This window comes from Pagrus pagrus, assembly GCF_965226575.1.
Source record: "Pagrus pagrus genome assembly, chromosome: 11".
Classification (NCBI taxonomy): domain Eukaryota; kingdom Metazoa; phylum Chordata; class Actinopteri; order Spariformes; family Sparidae; genus Pagrus; species Pagrus pagrus.
In genome coordinates this window covers 14,165,770-14,184,542 of record NC_140195.1, presented here as the reverse complement: position 1 = coordinate 14,184,542, position 18,773 = coordinate 14,165,770, and the positions used below count along the sequence as shown (strand labels likewise).

The window sequence follows — 18,773 nt, the reverse complement described above, 5'->3', positions numbered from 1 at the left end:
TCTACCGGCCTTCAGCTTCCTGAAATCCACCCCGGGATGCTCCCTCTCCTGCTCTGCCTCCAAGACGAGACGCTCATCATCACTTTCTTCTTCACCAATCATAAACCGGAGCAGATTAGCAGATAAAGACATAAAGAAAGAAAGAAAACGTTGAGTTATTAAAGCATTTAAAAACCAAGATCATGCAGACAGGAACAGGAAGCATTTCAAAGACAAAACCATGGACTTACCAGCAGGGACGGCTGAACCTGAAACATGTGTCACCCTCATATCCATTCCTGGCAGGTGATTGGCTGCTGTTTCTAATTCAGGGGACTCAGATGAGGTTTCCAAGCGCACATCCATTTCCTGCAAAGAGTTCTGGCTTTGTCCTGGTAAAACTGTGCCACACAGAAAGATAAATAAGATACAAGTCCTTGGCATCGGCATGGTTGGATGTTCACTCAGTTTGAGCTGTTTCAGTCAGAGAGAGAAGTCCAAAACTATGAAGCAAATCCACAGAAAGTGCAGACGATTATGCCAAAGAGAGGAAACTCTGAGGAGCTGTCAGCGTGAGAGTTTACACAGGAGGATAAGTCTCAAAAAAACAAAACAGAATTAGAGATCATGAACACTTGTAGTGAAAGCTGTGGTGCAGTTTCTTTGTCGTGAGTCAGCCACAAGCAGCACTTAAGCATATAGCACATGCCCCCAACTCTGAACTAAAGTAAGAGCACAACGGTGGGAAGGAATATCTAGGAGGCGGAGAGGTAAAAAAAAACAAAAAACTCTCACATTGTTAATAAAGGCCCTGGTTCATTGCACCATGAAATATACAGACCCGCCCTGCTCCTCGTCTCCTCGCCCTGTCATAACTGTCTGCTAACGTTAGGTGGAAAGCAGATATTTGTGGAGGACATGAGAGACAGACAGGGAGCAAAAGATAGAAACTGGAACACAATAAGTTTCATACACGTGTGATAGAATCTCGTTGGAGGTTCATCATCATGTGGGTTGACGCATGAATTTGTGAGCCACAGTCAGTTTTGTGTATTTCCAGACTGATCTTGGACGTTTTCCAACAGGAGACAGAGTTGGTAGACAGTTCAGCTCAGAGACAGTCTTGTTTGGCGAAGCTCCACTAGCGTCTATGTATGAAGACAAACATGACCCCTGAGAAATGAACAATGAGCCCGTCTTTACATTTTGTACATGCATACTGTCTGGGTGATGCTTACACATGTACTCTGGAGTGTGTAAGCTGCACACTCACCGCCAAGCCAAGCAGGTGCCACTGGCTGAGTGTTGAGCCAAGCTGGGATTTTCACTGTGGGGTGAAAGCTGCTGACAGACCCTATTTATTTGCTCACTAACCACACATACACACACTAAATCTGTCAAAAATGTGTGTGCATGCTGTCATGTCCCAGACAACAGCTGCTGTGATTAACAAGCTCCCTCGACATCATTATTAACGATCAGATCAGTTACGTCAATTTAATGTGTTCATTTTTGGCCGATTTTGTTTTCCAGCTGATGAGTCAGAGACAACAGCTAAACCCAGACATGTTCCAAATGGCTCATTGGACGACTTAACACTAAACACTGAAACACTCCTGGTGTGTTCATCCAAGGTAAACAGTGATCCCAAGACTATTTATTTAAATCTTGACAGGAGCGTCCAGTAATCCGCTGACCACATTCAACCCTTTCCTTAACCTCAGTCTAACGACACCCTGGATTTACAGTTTCCACTGCAGAGAACAGTGCACTCCAACACACAGCACGCTTTACCGTCTCTGCTGTGACGTGATGCACTTTTTCTGACATCTCGGCACAATTTACGCCTCGTTTTTCTCACTGAATAAAGTTGTCCCATACTAGACAGTCTGAGCACTGCTAGCTCAGAACATATGACACATCACATCATCTGTAAAAGCCACGTAGACCAAACATTCAATAAACAATAACAAAACTAAGAGTCTAAAACAATGCTGGAATGTAATATTTACTGAAGAACGGTCTGTAAGTACACATTTAAGGTACCAACAGTAGTTTTGCTACCTTATATTCATATTCCAATACTTCTCAGAGGCAAATATTGTACTTTTTACTCCAGTAAAGTTGTCTGACAGCTTCAGTTACTTGTTTCTTTTCAGAATTCTTTATACCTTTCCTGTCTGGAGAAAATCAACTTTGCTGATTTTAAAGTGGATTGTTTATGAGAAAGTGAAGGATTAGGTGTTCATGGGAAAGGAATTCAAAGCTAAATAAAATAGTGGTAGAGTAGAGGAAGTTATAGATGAAACTTCCATATTATAAAATCAATATTATTAGAGTAGTTCAAGTAAAGTTGTAAAATGAGCTCAACCTTAAACATCTCATTTACAGCAGTAAAATGCAACATAGACAATTCAACATAGTCGAAAAACAAACACTGACACTTTTTTTAGTTAAGCCTGCTAACACTTGCTAATTAGCTGTAAACGGGTGATTTTGACTTTTTTGGTGATTATACTTTTACTTAAGTTTTTGAATGAAGAACTAATGGAGTATATTTTATATAAGTATTTTATTGTAGTATTTATAGTATTATAGTATTTTATATTAAAATAAATTAACTGGTCTACAGCCATGATAGCAGCTTTAAACAGAACCAAAAGGTGATGCGTTGAGCTAAATGCTAAAGCCAGCATGCTAACATGCTGAAGTTTACCATGTATACCATTCTAGTTTCTACGGAAGCCCTAAAGGGCCATTCATTCATACATTTTATTTACTCCGTTTTCCCGTGATAACGAGTGAATTTCATTTGTTTACTCGAGATCTCGAGTTTTTATCTCGAGTTATAATCTCGAAATAACAACTGCCGTTTTCCGAGATAATGTAAGTAATTCGAGATCTTGAGAAAACAAAACTATTGTAGTATATTAACTCATTGCAGGAAACATTCAGAGGAGCAGGAGCATATCGATCACCATGTCACATATCTTTTCAGTCGAGGCCTGACACAGACTGAAATAGCATTATGCCTTGCTGTTACAGATAATATACACATTAGTGTGCAAAATCTAAAGACAGCTAGCAAGGCTTCAGCTATATCAGCGGCACAATCTAAGTGAGCCTGATTTTGTTGTTAACTACATAGCTGACCAGCTACGAGGTCCCGGGCGTCTCCATAGACCTAATCAACCGACCATGACAAAACACAAAAGACCACATTGGGTTTGTTATTTTTAATTCAGCACATCACAGCAAAAACAGGATGACACTGTAGACCTGGAACGTCAGTAACATTGTGTGATGGCCGTGCGGCCAGGAATCATAACAGGAATGCTCAGTTCATAACAGTTCATGACCAAACAGGCTAAGCTTTTCACACTGGGGCTGAAGAAAACCGTTAACACAAGCACTATAGTCTGACTGCACACAACTAAAAAAAGTTATAAAGTACATTTAGATTCATGACAAACAGTAACTGTTTTACACAAAGTGAGAAGACATGAAGCATGATTGTAAGGAATGTGAAATAGAAATGATGGTCATGGCCTGAATCTGAAGCATTTTGACAATGTATCTGGATACAACAAGGGAACGTTGCAGAAGAACAATGGGTGCACACAGTGGAGTAATAATACAGGGTTAGTATACTGCACTATGTGAAAGCCACAAGAGGGCACTTGAACACATCAGTTTACTGGTCTTCATGTGATCATCTCCAGGTAGTCAGGCACACTCAGTTTGCAAAGGTCTGGCGCACAGCGTTGGCGATGTGCTTGGCGCTAATGCCGTAGAGGTCCATCAACTCTTGGGGCTTTCCGCTGCGGGGAACTACGGACACTGCCAGCCGGGTCACAACAATGCCGGGCTCCTCGCCGACTGCTGACAGGACTGCTTCACCGATACCACCTGGACAGAGGAAACAGACCGTCAGCACATCCACACAGCAGAAACCAATCAGTTCACATTAGAGATGACAGGGTGATGCCCTTATTGAACCCTTAGGATCAAGAAAAATCTCTGCACAAAACTAAACTGTTAAACACTTGCTACTTGGAGCAAACCAGTAGCACTTCAAGCATTTGTGCACATGACTGCAGAACCGTGCAATGGGACACTGAAACCCACCCTCCTTGTAGTGGTCCTCCACAGTGATGATCCGTCCCCCTGTGGCTCTCGCACTGGTCAGAATGGTAGAGGCATCCAGGGGCTTGATGGTGAACGGGTCAATCACACGGATGTTCTTCCCTATAGGAAATCGTTACTTTAGACATGTTCTATAGGCAGAATAAGCTAACTGGGCAGCTTAGGCCTCCATCCAGTGGATTATTCAACATTAAAAATTGTGGATGGTGGTTAAAATATGTAGGTCTAAATAGCCACTTTAATCCACTAGAGGGCAGTGTGAGCTTACCTTCACTTGCCAGCATATCAGCAGCAGCAAGGGCTTCATGCAGAGTCACACCAGCTCCAATCACAGTGACATGATCCTTGTCAGACTGGCGCACTACCTGTGAAGTAAGGGCATTCAGGGTTATATCTTGTTGTCATTAATGGGTACTTTATGCACAAGGATGAAAGCGCATGATCATGGTATCGATTATTACCTTTGCTACTCCCACTTCAAACTTCTCATCAGGAGAGTAGAGGACTTCAGACTCTGGTCTGCTGCTACGGATGAAACACATACCCTGAGAATGTAGGGTTTGAGTTAGAACATAATGCGATTCCCACATCATTGTGAATACAACTTGGTACACAAACTTCAACACTAGGGTGCCTACCAACCTTTGTGTTGGCCGCCAGCTCGACAGCTCTCTCTGTGGACACTGCATCACTGGGGTAAAATACAGTGCATGTTGGGATCGCACGGAACATGGCCAAGTCCTCTAGAGCCATCTGGGAAGGACCATCCTCACCTGAAGGCAGAGTAACATCAGTCAGAGAGGGGACACACTCTGCTCCAAAGAAAAATGGTAACGCTTGAGCAGAAAGCTTACCAATGGAGACTCCGCAATGGGACCCGACCAGGTTGATATTTGTCTGGGAGACGGCACCCATACGGATTTGGTCATAGCCTCTGGAGAGAAAGGCAGCAAACGTGCTGGCAAATGCAACCGTACGGTCACGGGTGGCACAGCCCATGGCCACTCCAACCTGCAGCAGTGAGCAAAGACATCAGTGATAGGAGTTAGTCTTAATGACAGTAAGTGGATGTGATTAAGCAAGCGTGGAGGGTACAAGTGACAAGCAGCAGCAGCAGAGGCTGGGATTACTATGCTAAAGAATGAATAGTAACAGATTAGACCAGTTTGGAGCAGATTATGGTAGCGAATAGTGTCAAGCGAGCTAAGTTTAATCCCCTTTTATAAGTCTGAGTTCTCATGTCTGTCTTCTGGAACACGTACCATGTTCTGTTCAGCGATAAAGCACTCAATGTAGCGGTCAGGGAAGGCCTTCTTAAAGGTCTCAGCGAAGGTGGAGTTTTTGGTGTCTCCATCAAGGGCCACCACTCTCTGGCTTGCCTGGCCCAGCCTGGCCAGTGCTGCACCATATGCACGCCTTGGGGCCATCTGTCAGGACAGGAAGGAAAAATTAACAAGGTAATTAATGACAAAGCAATTATAATCAGACCTCTTGAACTGGAAGCCGAAAACGCGGCCCTTTAACAACCGTATTCTGGCACTTTGATCATTATTTGCTTATTAGCCCATTCATTAGTCATGTCAAAAGTACTGCCATTTAAAAGTTTTAACCTAGGCTACTAAGCAGAGGGAATTTGAGAGAACCAAACTGGCCCCTTAAGACTTCACCATTCTCCCAAATCTGGCCTTTTTTTAAAAGTAGCTGAATAGGTCTGACTTACATGTAGGTTAAAAGGTTATCGCAAATACTGATAGACTTATGCTCAACATCATTGCCCTTAAACCCCCACAAGACCCTTTAAGTGACTGTTGAAGGGGCTTATTACCCATTGTTAAACATGCTTTGGGTGTCGCCTTAAAGTACCTTCTCTCCCTTTTTGTATGGTGGAGGTGAGGGCAGGCAGATGGGGCTAAGGTCCGCAGGTGCCGCGTCGTCTTTAGGCAGCTCAGGGCTCAAGGTCTTGTTGGGGACCTGGATCTGAGCTTCAAGGTCCTTGAGGAGTTCAGCCGCCCGGTCCTTGGGGATGGCCTTTCCATGCCAGTTCTCACGATCCTCAATATCTACAAAGAAATAAAGAATCTTAACGAAACTCATAAAAGAACAAAATGGTTCAAATATTCACCATCTGAAAACCAGACTTACCTTTCAGTCCTTTGCCCTTGAATGTTTTGGCTACAATGCAAGTGGGTTTGCCCTTGACCTGCTGAGCCTGCCAGAAAGCTTTGCACAGCTCCTCCACATCATGTCCATCCACAACGTATGTGTTCCACCTACAAAAACATGGCTCAATTTTAACATTCTACCAAACACTGCAACAATTATTAACTCAAAACACGTGGACATTGAGTTCTGAACAAACATGTTAAGCGTCAAGTTATTAACTGAGTAAGGGGGAGCAGAGAGAGTACAGAAAGGTCAAGAGGCCAGAAGGGTAGAGAGGACTTCATACAGCAAAACCTTATGTGAGAGGGGTGACCAAGAGAATTTTCAACCCAAGAAGTTTGATAATAAAAAGACAACATTAAAATCTATAGAAGCAGCTTTTTAACTTATTCGCAGCAGAGACTTGATTATGCACAAATACAAATATGACAGTAAAGGCTAGGTTTGATTTTGATGGTGTATTCAGGGCCATCACCTAAAAGCGTTTCCAAGAATATTAGATAAGAGCTGAGGAAAACTGGTACTGACCCAAAGGCCTCACAGCGCTTGCGGTAGGTCTCCAAGTCGTGCTGCAGGGATGTGGCCTCACTCTGACCGAACCGATTGACATCGATGATGGCCACCAAGTTGTCCAGCTTGTAGTGGGAGGCAAAGGCCATGGCCTCCCACACAGAGCCCTCTGCACACTCTCCATCACCCAACATGCAGTACACACGGTAACTACAACACATATAGAAAAGCGAAATATTAGTGTTGTTCTCCAAAGAACGAGTTACACGATGGTTGCAAAATAATGTAATAATCAGTGTCTGTTGAGCTGAGGCTTGTGGTGGACTTCTCAAAAAAGGGAAAAACCACAGGATTGCAGAACTTTTAGCCCAATGACTGTATTACAGAACAAGTCACCGGTCTTGAGTCAAGAACATTACAAAATCAATCTCATGCCAGTTGTTCCCATCACTGGTTCTTGCACTGTACGGTCTTAATATTCGGACAGAAACATAAGCTAGCTACTTTATTGGAAGCAGTTATCCATACAACTCTCTACTATATCAAAGTCTAAAATTAACAATTGCATTCTTCTGCTGTGCAGAACGGATCTCCATCTAATACTTGATTTTGTTGTACAATTATTGATAAGCAAACTGCCCCTATGAAACAATGAATTAATCAAATCTGTTATTTATCACAATAACAATTTTAGAACAAACATATGTATACGCAAGGCTCACCGGTTACTAACCACTTTAGATTTCCATGCGACTCAAAAACTGCCCATCAAATCAGCAACAGTAATGAATTAACTCCAACAGAAGCATCCTTGTTAAATAGTTTAGTCTCAAACGGACCATAAATCAAATAATCATCAATTACTTATCGAGTATTGCAAACACCTCTTGGCATCACTGAGGGCTCCTGCTGGGGAGTAATTTAACACAATTACAACTACACTACTACAGACTTATCCATTAAAGAGATTACCTGGCATCAGGCACCACCACAAGAAGGGAGTTCCCTGCCTACCACTCAAGCCATAACACCCTTGGTAAACAAAGCTCTTGTGAATTATACAGTAAGCATGACATTGTTACATTTACAGAATCAGTGACCTCATAACCTACAAGCTTTTATTAGCCAGGGGCTGGACACTCACTGTGAACTTAGATCAGTGACTATTGTTGAAGGCTAAAACTGTAAATAGATGGTCCAGATTTCCATATACCAGTTTTCAAAAGCAGGATTATTGCAAGTATTTGAACTCCCTAATGAATTCACATATTTAGTTTACATACTCACCTGGATTTGTCAAAGTTTTTGCCAGTGTAGGCCATGCCACAGGCAGCACCAAGACCCTGTCCCAAAGATCCTGTGGCCACATCAACAAATTGCAGTTTCTGGTAAACAGGAAAGAGGGAATTCATTAAACCAGATATAAAAAGTGACCTTTACATTATATTCTGTTCTCAGGATCTTCGCTTACTGGAGTGGGGTGGCCCTCCAGGTCAGAGTCGATCTTGCGCAGGTTGAGCAGATCGGACTCCTTCAAGTAACCTGCCTCTGCCCATGCAGCATAGAGGATAGGTGCAGCATGGCCCTGAGATCAAGAGGGGGAGGGGGGAGTGTTTAAAGGCAGCTGACTAACTGTAGATTATCAATTTATCTCAGAAAAGAAATGCATGCCGACCTTTGAGAGCACAAAGCGGTCGTTACACTGGTTGCGAGGGTCCTTTGCTTTGTAGCGCATGGTGTTGAAGAAGAGCACAGACATGAGCTCTGCTATACTGCAGCATGATGTTGGGTGACTGAGGAGAGAAAAATGGAGGCAACCTGTTGATAACTGTTCACAGTAAAGACATAAAGAAAATATCCACACACCATGCACATATACATGCGTGTGTTACTACATTTAGGCATCCTTGCACTTCCAAAAGTCAGTCATTCCAGGAAAACCATTCAATGAGTAAATCTGACCCACATTTTGGATTAGGAATATGACATGTCAATAGATTGTTAATCTGCAATATCATCAAATCAATTGTGTTACAATCCAGAGCCTTTATAAAACAAAAAAACAAACAAACTTGTGAAACTATTAGTTACTGCATAGTGGGTCGAGTGTTGTTCAACATGTTTAGAAATACCACGTTACTCAACAGGATCTCAGCTTCCCTAAGTGGGTTAAGTTACAAATAGCATCATTTAAAACCATGCTGGAAACACACCGGTTTATCTTATTCACACACACATCTTAGTCAAAAGATCCAGTGCCTTCTTTACCCCTTGTCCTTTTGTTGAGCGATAACCTGCTAAAGGAAAAACCGAAGTAAATTCATGAATACCAAAACCAAGCAATGACACTCCGGTGCAATGTTCCCTATGAAACAATGAGGACCTTTATGCGTTGATCGCAGGGCGTCAAAACTTGTTTAACAGAAGATGGGCTGCCTGATAGTCTGGATATTCATCATATAAGGAAACAGGAGTGAGAAAAACCGGTTTACCAACAAACATTTCCTGTTTGAAGGTTTCTGGATTCCTGCAAATGCCATAAATAAGATGATGAATAAGTGACTGAACATTTGACAACCAGCTAATGAGATGTATTCAATTAATTACAGGCATTGCTGATGTGTACACAGATGTATAGACCCAATCGTAATATTGGCAGAACACTAGGAAGTCAAAAGGTCAAATACTATAATCTCTGGATTACAGACGCTCTTAAAATTACGCCCCTTTCACAATGAGGCATCCTAGTTAACTTTTCCCGCTTGGACATGCGTCAACATACAGTAAAACATTCTTGACAGGGAAGAGGAAGTAATCGGGTTACCAAAAATAAAACACCTCTGGCATGAAGGATGAGGCAACAGCACAGGTGCCCCTTTGCCTCCGGTGGTTCTTCTCATACATGACTGATTTCCTGACAGTAATTCAATTGCTGTGCGTCTGTCTGGCTTGTTAAAATTGGCTGCAACTTTAAATTAGAGTGTAAAAAAGGGACCACGAGACTCGTCCTTTGGCGTGATCATGTGATTTCTTGTTAGCTAGAAGAAGCAGCTCTGTGCTAACGAGGAAGTTTCATCAAGCTGCCGCTGAAAGACATAAATTATGCGCTAGCTTGCATTTACTGTACACAACCCAACTACCGATACAGCCGCTGTCATTTGTTTTCATCTGTCAGCGGCTTTAAAAGAAAAGTGGGGGCACACACACACAAAATGTTAGCTTATGCTAGCTTAAACTACAGTAGACTGAGACCAAACTTAACTCACGACGCAAGTTAGCTTGAACATTTATGAAAGTTAGCATAATTACTTGCTAGCTGTTCCACCGCGTGAACATAATCTGCAGCACGTGCAACCTGGGCCCGCAGGAACAACGTGCGTCTCCTACAGCAAGTTTACGTTACACCGCATATGTCCCATTATTTCCTCATATATAGCTGTGTGATTTTTTTTTTTAAATAATCCAACCTTACATAACTTTGAATGACTTACCCAGAGTTGGAGGCGCATGTCGCCTTGATGGAGAGGATCCTGAGCTTGTTAGCGACGTCTTTCAGCCCCTGCAGGGTTTTCTCGTCGGGCTTGTGGTAGCTAGTCATCGTGTCTGTGGAGGGTTTGCTTCGTGAGAACCGAGTCCGCCTGGAAAGTTAAATTTGGTTATTTCAGGTGGAGCTTCCAGGTGTCGGGAGTTCAAAGCTGCGCCACGCCGTTGCAAGCTGCCCGGAGAAAGTACAGCCCAAAGACCGAGAGAGGCTAGGGGGATTTATGTCTCCTGTGGCAGCCACGCCCCCCTCATCCAATGATTGGAGGAGGAGCTGTGGGGAGTTGCGCAGGAGATGCTGCTTTCACAAATCCTTCTCAGTTCATGTAAATACAATACTCTGATGTCACTGCATTCTTACCATTTCCCCTTTTTTTTTATTTTAAATGAGCAAATCACTAGTAAATGGGCAAAGATCCTAAAACATCTGCCATCTAACTGTATGTTGTTAGATGGCATTGTTATTAAATTATCAGAAATTTGCACTGCACACTCTGAAGACCTGAACACATTGTGCAATCTCTTCCTTGAAAAGGCCACCTTACTTCCTGGTTGTGGTCAAGGTGTGACAGCGAGATGATGAAATATCACTGGCAACTTAAGATTACATCAAACTACTATCATAAACAAAGTGTTGCACACAATAGGCTCAGTGTGCAGTCATGGTTTTCCATAAATGTTCATGGTATGTCACTGTCCCTTTAAAGCTGCAGCTGGATGGCTGCCAACAGGGAAATGGAAGCAGTTTTTGCTCTCTCATCCTTACTCAGGGAAACACAGGATGGTGTGGCCTGCAAACACTACTGACTTCTTATTCCTGAGTCACTGCCATCGCTGTGTCACTTCAGCTGATTGTGTGCATTTGTATAATGTAAATGAATGTATCAGAAATTAAAACGTTCAAAACTTTTACTGTTTAAAAATTAGATTTGCTGTAAAAATTAGTGTAAGAACATGACACCGGCAGCCCTAATGTATGAATTTACAAATGATACAAATCATACAAAATACTTTAATTTCTTTCCATGCAATATAATCCCAGGCACACACCTAGCACACACCAGGCCCATGCTTTTAAGGAAGTGAAACACTTCCTCATTTTTGGACATCATTACCAGTCTTTATCATTTGGAAATTTCCTCCTCTTTAAGTTCCTGAAAAAACACACATGCCATTAGAAAAACTAGCAAAGCATCAGCTGCAAAGAGAATTAAGATGTTTCTTATCTTTACATTTATTCTCTCCTGAGCCTCAATCCTCTCCCGAGGGGAGAAGGTTCGACAGGTTTGTCAAGCCCCTCAAGTTACGGCAGGTGAATGTTAATTAATGCTAAATGTTCATTGTTTGTTTCTCATGTTAATTATAAGTGCCTTGTGTTCATTTTGCATGCCACATCCTTTTTGTCTTGGCCTAGAGCCAAGTTATGACAGCAGTCAGTCACTATATCATAAACATACCACTTATCCAAAGTCAAATACAATAGACCGACCTGTAAGATTGAGACATTCCAAGACAGGTCCGACCAGGCCATCCAGTTCTGTCAGCCTGTTCCCTGCTATCTTCTCACCCCCATTCCTATTGAAAGTTGGGTCAAGTTTCATAATCTACAAAACATTTCTTGAGCTTCACATGAGAACTTGAGAACGCTGCAACACTGTTTTGCTGTAAAGCTCCAGAAATGTTTTGTGGACTAACAAACTTCACCTGACTTTCCATCGATATGGGGGTGAGCAGATAATGACTGAATTTTCATTTATTTCAACTTATCCTTTAAATACATGACCTGACCTCTATGTTCTCTGGGTCATAATATCGGCATTAACACTAAATCGTAGTACTTTTATTACCAGATATAACCGTCGCAGGTTGGGAAGGTTGATGCCTTCAGTGGTATCCAACTTGTTTCCCCTCAGCTCTAAAGTTACCAGGTTTGCAAAAATGTTATGTCAAGGCCTTTTCAAATATATATTAGATTATGCACCAGGTGTGTGAGGAATATCTTGCTGATGAATAATATTAATAATATACCCAGTGTGAGTGTTTGTGCAGGCTGGTCACTGTAGTCCTTTTCCCTGTCTCTTTCTCTGAGGTTACCAGAGGAAGTTGATTGCAGTAACAGCCTGATCCTGAGCAACTGGTATCAGTGCTCTGGGGGATATAAAGGTCCTGCCTCTAACTGGGCTGGTCTTTCTTGCTTTTCTCCTACTAACTATTGTTTTGCTCTATCAACATCTACATCACACAATCTCTCCACGCATCCGCATTTACACCACTGATGCCACTGACATACACACTTTCACTGTTCATTGTTTTGTCATCATCTACTCACCCCCATGCCGATTGAAAGTTGGCACAAGATTCATAGTCTACAAAACTTTTCTTCAATTTCACAGCATAGTGGTAGTATCATGGTTTGGGCCTGTTTTGCTGCATCTGGGCCAGGACGGCTTGCCATCATTGATGGAACAATGAATCCTGAATTATACCAGCAAATCCTAAAGGAAAATGTCAGGAAATCTGTCCGTGCACTGAATCTCAAGAGAATGTGGGTCATGCAGCAAGACAACGACCCTAAGCACACAAGTCGTTCTACCAAAGAATGGTTAAAGAAGAATAAAGATAATTTTCTGGAATGGCCAAGTCAAAGTCCTGACCTTAATCCAATCGAAATGTTGTGGAACGACCTGAAGCAAGCAGTTCATGTGAGGAGACCCACCAACATCCCAGAGTTGAAGCTTTTCTGTACGGAGGAATGGGCTAAAATTCCTCCAAGCCGATGTGCAGGACTAATCAAGTTACCGGAAATGTTTAGTTGCAGTTACTGCTGCACCAGAGGGTCACACCAGATACTGAAAGCAAAGGTTCACATACTTTTGCTACTCACAGATAAGTATTGGACCATTTTCCTCAATAAATAAATGACCGAGTATAATATTTTTGACTCATTTGTTTAATTGGGTTCTCTTTATCTACTTTTAGTGCTTGTGTGAAATTCTGATGTTGTTTTAGGTCATATTTATGCAGAAATATAGAAAATTCTAAAGGGTTCACAAACATTAAAGCACCACTGTACTTTGTGTGTGGCTGCTGCAATTTACACTAGCTAGCTATCCTGTTAAACTTTGTTCAGTTCAACTTTGTAACTTTACATTACAACCAGTATACAGATAATGAAATGCGACGACGTGCACTTACTAAGTAGGTAGCGGATAGTGTTAACTCTGATAAATCTAACGTTAGCTAACCATCCCGGCTAGCAAACCAAAATCTGCGTTTGCCGTTGTTGCCATGGAAATCCAACAGTCGAAACATGAGCACGAGAGTGTTGGGAGCAGATGTAAACAATCGTCCTTGGTTGGGAGTCTCATTTGATTTCAGCAGGTCAACATGTTGCATTGGAGACTTCATAACAAGAGCTGAGAGTGCATTCCTCTTTTCAAAACACGGTTTTTGCAAAAACACATTTGGACATCTCCACGAAAAATGTCAAAACATTAGCTACAGTTTGCATTTGTATAAAGTTAATACATCAGAAATTAAAACTTTCAACATTTTTATTGTTTGAAAATTAGATTGGCTGTAAAAGTTAGTGCAAGAACATGACACCAGCAGCCCTATTGTATAAATTTACCAATCATACAAGATAATCTCTCAAGATATACATTACTTTCTATGCAATACAATCACAGGCACACACTTACACACACACACACACACCAGACCCATGCTTTTAAGGAAGTGAAACACTTCCTCATTTTTGGACATCATTACCAGTCTTTATGGTTCTGAGATTTCCTCCTCTTTAAGTTCCTGAAAAGACACACATGCCATTAGAAAAACTAGCAGAGCATCAGTCGCAAAGAGAATTAAGATGTTTCTTATCTTTACATTTATTCTCTCCTGGGCCTCAATCCTCTCCAGAGGGGTCACAGGTTCTTTGTCAAGTCGCTCAAGTTGCGGCAGGAGAATCAGCACACTCAGCCGGTAGTCTACCATTTCCACCAGAGGATTCCCAGAAAGGACCAAAGCTCGCAGAGTCTTTGACACAAGCCCAAGGCATTTCAGGGCAGTCTCATCTAAGACTGCATTCCCTCTAAGGGAGAGAGAGACACATATAATTGGATACAAGATCTGGTGTATTTGATGTTTTACTGAAATAATGATGGGAACCACAATTATGACACAAATCTGTACTACTGTGATACAACTGTGTACCTGACATTGAGGTATTGCAGACACTTCATATTGGAGCTGAGGCCATCCAGAGTGTCTAACTGGTTTTCTCGAAGGTGAAGGGTTGTGAGGCGCTCCAACCTTTCTAGACCCTCCAGACGTTTGATAACATTTTGAGCCTGAATGACAGCAAGAATAGTTATAGGCAGTCTGTTCTCTGGGTCATAATATTGGCATTAACACTAAATCGTAGTACTTTTATTACCAGATATAACTGTTGAAGGTTGGGAAGGTTGATGCCTTCAGTGGTATCCAACTTGTTTCCCCTCAGCTCTAAAGTAACCAGGTTTGCAAAACAGCCACCCTGAAGACCGTTCAGTCTCTGAATGCTGTTACCTGCCAGAGAGGTTCAAAAATGTTATGTCAAGGCCTTTTCAAATATATATTAGATTAGGCACCAGGTGTCTGAGGAATATCTTGCTGATTAATAAGAGTTTGTTATACCTAAGACATAATGATAATATCCCTCATTTGACCTCACTTTACAAAACTCTGGATGAGCTTAATACACAGTGTGAGTGTTTGTGCAGGCTGGTCATTGTAACCCTTTTCCCTGTCTCTTTCTCTGAGGTTACCAGAGGAGGTTGGTTACAGTAGCAGCCTGATCTGGAGCAACTGGTCTCAGTGCTCTGGGGGATATAAAAGTCCTGCCTCTAACTGGGCTGGTCTTTCTTGCTTTTCTCCCTTTGCATGCATCTTTTCTTGCTGTGTTTAAACTATTGTTTTGCTCCATCAACACCTAAATCACGCAATCTCTCCACACATCTGCATTTACACCACTAATGCCACTGACGTACATGCTTTATTTAAAGGTTCATAGTTTAGGTTCTCAAGTTAATCATAATAAATGCCTTTTGTTCATTTTGCACGCTGCATCCTTTTTGTCATAGCCTAGAGCCACGTTATGACAGCAGTCAGTCTCTATATCATAAACATACCACTTATCCGAACTCAAATACAATAGACAAACCTGTAAGATTGAGACATTCCATGGCGGGCCCCACCAGACCATCCAGTTCTGTCAGCCTGTTCCCTGCCATACCCAGCCACTGCAGATAGCTCAACTGAGCGAATGGTTGCCCTTTGAAGCAAGCAACAGCATTATTGTCAACCTACAGAAGAAGAAGACACAGTCAAGATTTACCATCCGTTAGAGTGAATGATATCAGCACCAGAAATGTAATTTTTTTAAATGTATAATCAAGGAGAGCTCCTTGCCTTCAGCCAGAGCAGCTGGGTCAGAGATGCCAGAGGAGAGAGATCAGTCAGGTGGTTATTGGACACATCCAGAAAACGTAGGTGGATATAACTGCTGATTGCAGCTATGTCGTTCAGTCTTCTGAGGTGTACAGTGATAACAAAGCAAAGAGATAGCCACAATTAAAGAAGGATAATGTCAATTTGAAGTTACAGAGCAAAGGCAGCCAGTTCTGCCCTCTTACTTTTCTTTTAGGTCCAGTTTGACAAATGCATGTCCAAGTCCATTTCCTGTTCGGCACAGTAATGAGAGCCCCTGACTTATGGTTTCTTGGGTCAGTTGGCAAAGCTGTACCTGTGAAATGGAAGACATCGAAGGATTATACTCATCCAAAGTGTTGTTGGTTTTAACTCACAGGGGAGTACACCCAACCAGTGTTTGTGTACAGGGCCAAGTCCAGACACAAGAACATCTACAGGACCTTCAAAACGACCCATGGAATTTTTAAACTAGAAATGAACCCTTCCAGGAAGAACTTCCCGTGAATTACTAGTGATCTCTAAACTTAAACATCCACAACCTCAACGCTTTGTGGGAGCAACACAGCCTCAGAGTGCAGTGTTAAGGGGGCAAATGATCTCTTAACTAGTACTTAGATGTCAATAGTAGACTCCACACTACGGTATTAGGAGTAGATACCCTTCTAGATACCCCGTCCTTTCATTTAATGTTGTGGGTTAAATGGTGCATATTCCCAAACTAATGCATTTCATGACATCTGACATGTGGATAAACTGGAGGCCTCTGAGTCTTCCTTGAAAAGGGGTAGGGGAGGCAATTAAGAGCAAATTAAAGGATAAATTCACCCAAAAATGAACATTGTGATCATCTACTCACCCCCATGCCGATTGAAAGTTCGGTTTCATAATCTACAAAACATTTCTGGAGCTTCACATGCGAACTTGAGAACGCTGCAACACTGTTTTGCTGTAAAGCTCCAGAAATGTTTTGTGGACTAACAAACTTCACCTGACTTTCCATCGATATGGGGGTGAGCAGATAATGACTGAATTTTCATTTATTTCAACTTATCCTTTAAATACATGACCTGACCTCTATGTTCTCTGGGTCATAATATCGGCATTAACACTAAATCGTAGTACTTTTATTACCAGATATAACCGTCGCAGGCTGGGAAGGTTGATGCCTTCAGTGGTATCCAACTTGTTTCCCCTCAGCTCTAAAGTTACCAGGTTTGCAAAAATGTTATGTCAAGGCCTTTTCAAATATATATTAGATTAGGCACCAGGTGTCTGAGGAATATCTTGCTGATTAATAAGAGTTTGTTACACCTAAGAAATAATGATAATATCCCTCATTTGACTGACCTCACTTTACAAAAATCTGGACAAGCTTAATACCCAGTGTGAGTGTTTGTGCAGGCTGGTCACTGTAGTCCTTTTCCCTGTCTCTCTCTCTCTGAGGTTACCAGAGGAAGTTGATTGCAGTAGCAGCCTGATCCTGAGCAACTGGTATCAGTGCTCTGGGGGATATAAAGGTCCTGTCGCTAACTGGGCTGGTCTTTCTTGCTTTTCTCCTACTAACTATTGTTTTGCTCTATCAACATCTACATCACACAATCTCTCCACACATCCGCATTTACACCACTGATGCCACTGACATACACACTTTTCATTGTTTTGTCATCATCTACTCACCCCCATGCCGATTGAAAGTTGGGACAAGATTCATAGTCTACAAAACTTTTCTTGAGTTTCACAGCATAACAACATAATTAGTTGGGGATTTGTTTCAAAAAGTAATATAAGCAACTGAAACATATAAAATGGCTCCATACAGCTCGTTCAGCGTAATCCGAGTCTCACAAAATTCTAAGATCCCAATTATTTTCATTTATTTGAAAAGACGTTATTTACACACTTGATCTCGTCTCTTGGAGCTCATACACCCACTTCATATACCCACGTCAGACAGGGTGAAGATTTCGGCCTCAAGGAGAGACATAAATGTACATCTTTCTAATCAATTACGCTGGACAAGCTGCAGAGGCTGTTATTAAATAACAAGTCCCCAACTACCTCCATTGTTTAGGAGAATGTGGCAACAGTGTTTTGCTGTAAAGCTCCAGAAATATTTTGTGGACTACGAAACTTCACCTACCTTTCCATCGGTATGGGGCTGAGCAGATAATGACTGAATTTTCATTTATGGGTGAACTTATCCTTTAAATACATGACCTGACCTCTATGTTTGGGGTAGGTAGTAAATGACAGCTGGGGTTCATTAGAGAATGGTAGACGGTGAGTGGAGTGACTTTGTTTACTCCACCTGCTTAAAAATTAGTAATAAAAATTAGAGCCATAATACCACAATACTACAGTCCAACTTGTACAGTATTTAACTATATTCAAAAGTGGGGCAATCATAGTTAATTACGTGATTCGTGATATGAATCAGAAGTTTTTCTTCAGATGACTTTACCTCATGGCCCTCTCCAACTCCGTCTCGATGCGTTTCTTCCTCTCCCTCTACATCCGACAAGACTGCATCTTCATCCATCTCAGACATCCTGGTCAGTTTGACTTGTTTTAACAAAAAGTAGCGGCGGACCAGTTGATAAGTGACTAACTGTTAGCTAGTTATACCGCACTGGGTTTAACTAGATTATAATGAAAGAAACAATCTTCTAGTTTAGCTAAGTTAGCTCGTAGCTACTTTGTGTGTGACTGCTGCAATTTACAGTAGCGAGCTATCCTGTTAAACTTTGTTCAGTTCAACTTTGTAACTTTACATTAAAACCGTTATTACAAATAATGAAATGCGACGACGTGCACTTACTAAGTAGGTAGCGGATAGTGTTGACCCTGATAAATCTAACGTTAGCTAACTATCCCGGCTAGCAAACCAAAATTTGCGTTTGTCGTTGTTGCCATGGAAACGCTACAGTCGCAACATGAGCACGAGAGTGTTGGGAGCAGATGTA

The 18,773-nt window shown here is 41.9% G+C and overlaps 2 protein-coding genes across 3 annotated transcripts; both read right to left on the bottom strand.

Annotated features, from left to right (window-relative positions):
- Window positions 1-3,200: 3,200 nt before the first annotated feature.
- tktb (transketolase b) lies at window positions 3,201-10,554 on the bottom strand. Its single transcript, XM_084367713.1, has 14 exons — window positions 10,290-10,554; window positions 8,474-8,591; window positions 8,270-8,383; window positions 8,086-8,183; window positions 6,817-7,008; window positions 6,268-6,395; window positions 5,989-6,185; window positions 5,388-5,552; window positions 4,980-5,136; window positions 4,768-4,898; window positions 4,587-4,670; window positions 4,394-4,490; window positions 4,108-4,227; window positions 3,201-3,888 (listed from the first exon to the last, which is right to left on the bottom strand). The coding sequence occupies exons 1-14, from the start codon at window positions 10,394-10,396 to the stop codon at window positions 3,716-3,718; spliced, it is 1,881 nt and encodes a 626-aa protein (XP_084223839.1). The 5' UTR covers window positions 10,397-10,554; the 3' UTR covers window positions 3,201-3,715.
- Window positions 10,555-13,874: 3,320 nt separating this feature from the next.
- On the bottom strand, window positions 13,875-18,728 carry lrrc23 (leucine rich repeat containing 23). Of its 2 annotated transcripts, XM_084366374.1 has the most exons (9): window positions 18,629-18,728; window positions 18,272-18,372; window positions 16,014-16,123; window positions 15,790-15,910; window positions 15,542-15,683; window positions 14,777-14,907; window positions 14,554-14,690; window positions 14,227-14,431; window positions 13,875-14,148 (listed from the first exon to the last, which is right to left on the bottom strand). In XM_084366374.1, exons 2-9 carry the CDS (start codon window positions 18,356-18,358, stop codon window positions 14,116-14,118), a joined length of 966 nt encoding a protein of 321 aa, XP_084222500.1. In that variant the 5' UTR covers window positions 18,359-18,372; window positions 18,629-18,728; the 3' UTR covers window positions 13,875-14,115. The 2 variants fall into 2 exon arrangements, with proteins under 2 accessions (XP_084222500.1, XP_084222499.1); XM_084366373.1 differs by having other exon boundaries at window positions 18,272-18,725.
- Between the last annotated feature and the right edge of the window lie 45 nt (window positions 18,729-18,773).